The sequence below is a fragment of the Oryzias melastigma genome, unplaced genomic scaffold (assembly GCF_002922805.2).
Source record: "Oryzias melastigma strain HK-1 unplaced genomic scaffold, ASM292280v2 sc03745, whole genome shotgun sequence".
NCBI lineage: Eukaryota > Metazoa > Chordata > Actinopteri > Beloniformes > Adrianichthyidae > Oryzias > Oryzias melastigma.
In genome coordinates, this window is record NW_023420313.1 from 1 (window position 1) to 2,036 (window position 2,036).

Here is a 2,036-nt window from a genome sequence, read left to right on the forward strand (position 1 = left end):
ATGGGCGGGGCCAGTCTACACATTTAAACTACACATAATGTACTCCATTCAACTGTAACTGCAGCTCACACACACATTCTTTCTGAGAACTGAGCCTCATCATTTTCTCTTAATTTGTTTCCAAACCAGTGAGACCTGAAAAAAAATTGTGTGCTCTTTCCTTTGTAAAGGGAGTGGTAGCTTTTTGTTTTAATCTGGGCTGGAGGAACTATTGGAAGGACTCTTCTTCTGCAGGTCTCTTCCTATGTGCTTCCAGTTATCTGGTAACCAGCTAAAATATTAGCCAAATGTCAAATTAGCCAAAAAAAAAAACAAATAAAACAAACAAAAACTTAGGTTAGCCAAGACAGCTAGCATGTAGCTGAAAAATAGCCAAACTTCAAAATAGCCTAAAAAAACGGAAAAATCTCAAATTATCCAAAACAGCTAAATATCAACCTAACTCCAAAACAGCCTAAAAACTTGAAAAGGAAAGCATAAATTAGCCAAAAGAGCTAGCATGTAGCTGAAATATTACCTAAACTCCAAAATAGCCTAAAAAATCTTAGTTAATGCCAAAATAGTCCGAGAAGTAGCAGAATGCCAATTTTTAAAACTTTAAAAACCGTAACTTTTTAAAATTTTTATGAATAATAAAAATGCAGGAATATTATTCCAGAATAAATCAACTTAAATCTTAAATAACTTTCAATATTTTACTCTGCATAAAAATATATTTTGTCAAAATTATACAAGTTAGAAATGAGCGCAAGATAACATCGGGTCATTAAAACCAAAATAAAAAGATCTGGAGGGCCGGATAAAACTACCCAGAGGACCGAATCTGGCCCCCGGGCCTTGATTTTGGCACATGTGGTCTAGAGCCAGTTTGTAACAACTAGTACCGTTTTAAAGTGAACAAGAAGTTACTTGTCCTCATACACATTTTCACTTAAACTGTAAAAAGCTTCAATATGAAGGTTCTCTCTTGCATCTTTATTTCTCTGCACAAAAATAAAAACAGTTTGGAGAGATGAACACTTTATTTGCATTTTGGCAGGATCCTCCATCAAAAAGTCAAATGGCATGCAAGTTACAGCTCAACTTACTCCAGGTTTCATGAAAAGGTTTTGCATGGGTCTCACAAGACACAACAGTAGTGCATGATTGTTGCTTATTTTTAAATGCTCAAACGAAGTAAACCAGGGTAAACATTTTTCTTCTAGGGGGCCAACATCATAGCCAAGCTTGCGACTAGGACAATGTATTCGTTGAAATCGACGACGCCATCGCCATCGTCATCCAGCATTTTGAAAAACTCGTCAATTTCTGCTTGATTTCCAGGCTAATGAAGACAAAACAAATAAACACAGTAAGAATGTGGGGAACTGACAGGTCCATAATGCAATTTTAAACACATGAATTGTTCTTACAGCTCCTTTAAGCTGCTCTTTCAGCAGTGTAGTGATTTCCTTCTTTGTCAGAGTCTTTGCATCTCCCTCTTTCCCAGCATACTGGTCAAAAATGCACCTGAGAACTGCAATTGCCTCAAAGATTGTAGTCATGGTGTCTGAAACAAAAACATAGCTGTTCATTTTCTATTCAACATTTAGGATTGCCAGACTTTAGCCCTCATTTGAAGTGGTGGGCGTCACCCGGCTGGAGTCTGAGATGATTCATCGGAACAATTCAGCTGGCTGTTTAAAGTCTCTGTTTAAAATGGTCTCACCGGTATTTGTTTAACACACAAGTGCAAGTATTATATGCATGTTTTTACCCCCACTGACACTGAAAGTCCTTCACTGTATCTAAGGTTTTTTTTTTTGATAAGCAAAATACTTTAGTTTTTTAAAATATTTTTTTGAAGTTTAAAGGTTAACATTTGAAACATTCAAACATTGTCTTGTCAAAATTCTCTAAAATCAAACTAACTTCTGCCTGCATTTCCATCAAAATTACACACACACACACACACACATATATATATATATACATAGTTTTAAAAGTAAATACATACAAATGCATTTATTTTAACTTTGCATTTTGATCCAAACCGT

The 2,036-nt window shown here is 35.5% G+C and overlaps 1 protein-coding gene across 1 annotated transcript; it reads right to left on the reverse strand.

The window, feature by feature from the left end:
• Positions 1 to 1,003: 1,003 nt before the first annotated feature.
• Positions 1,004 to 1,570, reverse strand: LOC112139270 (ictacalcin). Its single transcript, XM_024262019.2, has 2 exons — positions 1,413 to 1,570; positions 1,004 to 1,324 (listed from the first exon to the last, which is right to left on the reverse strand). The coding sequence occupies exons 1-2, from the start codon at positions 1,542 to 1,544 to the stop codon at positions 1,202 to 1,204; spliced, it is 255 nt and encodes an 84-aa protein (XP_024117787.1). The 5' UTR covers positions 1,545 to 1,570; the 3' UTR covers positions 1,004 to 1,201.
• Positions 1,571 to 2,036: the final 466 nt, after the last annotated feature.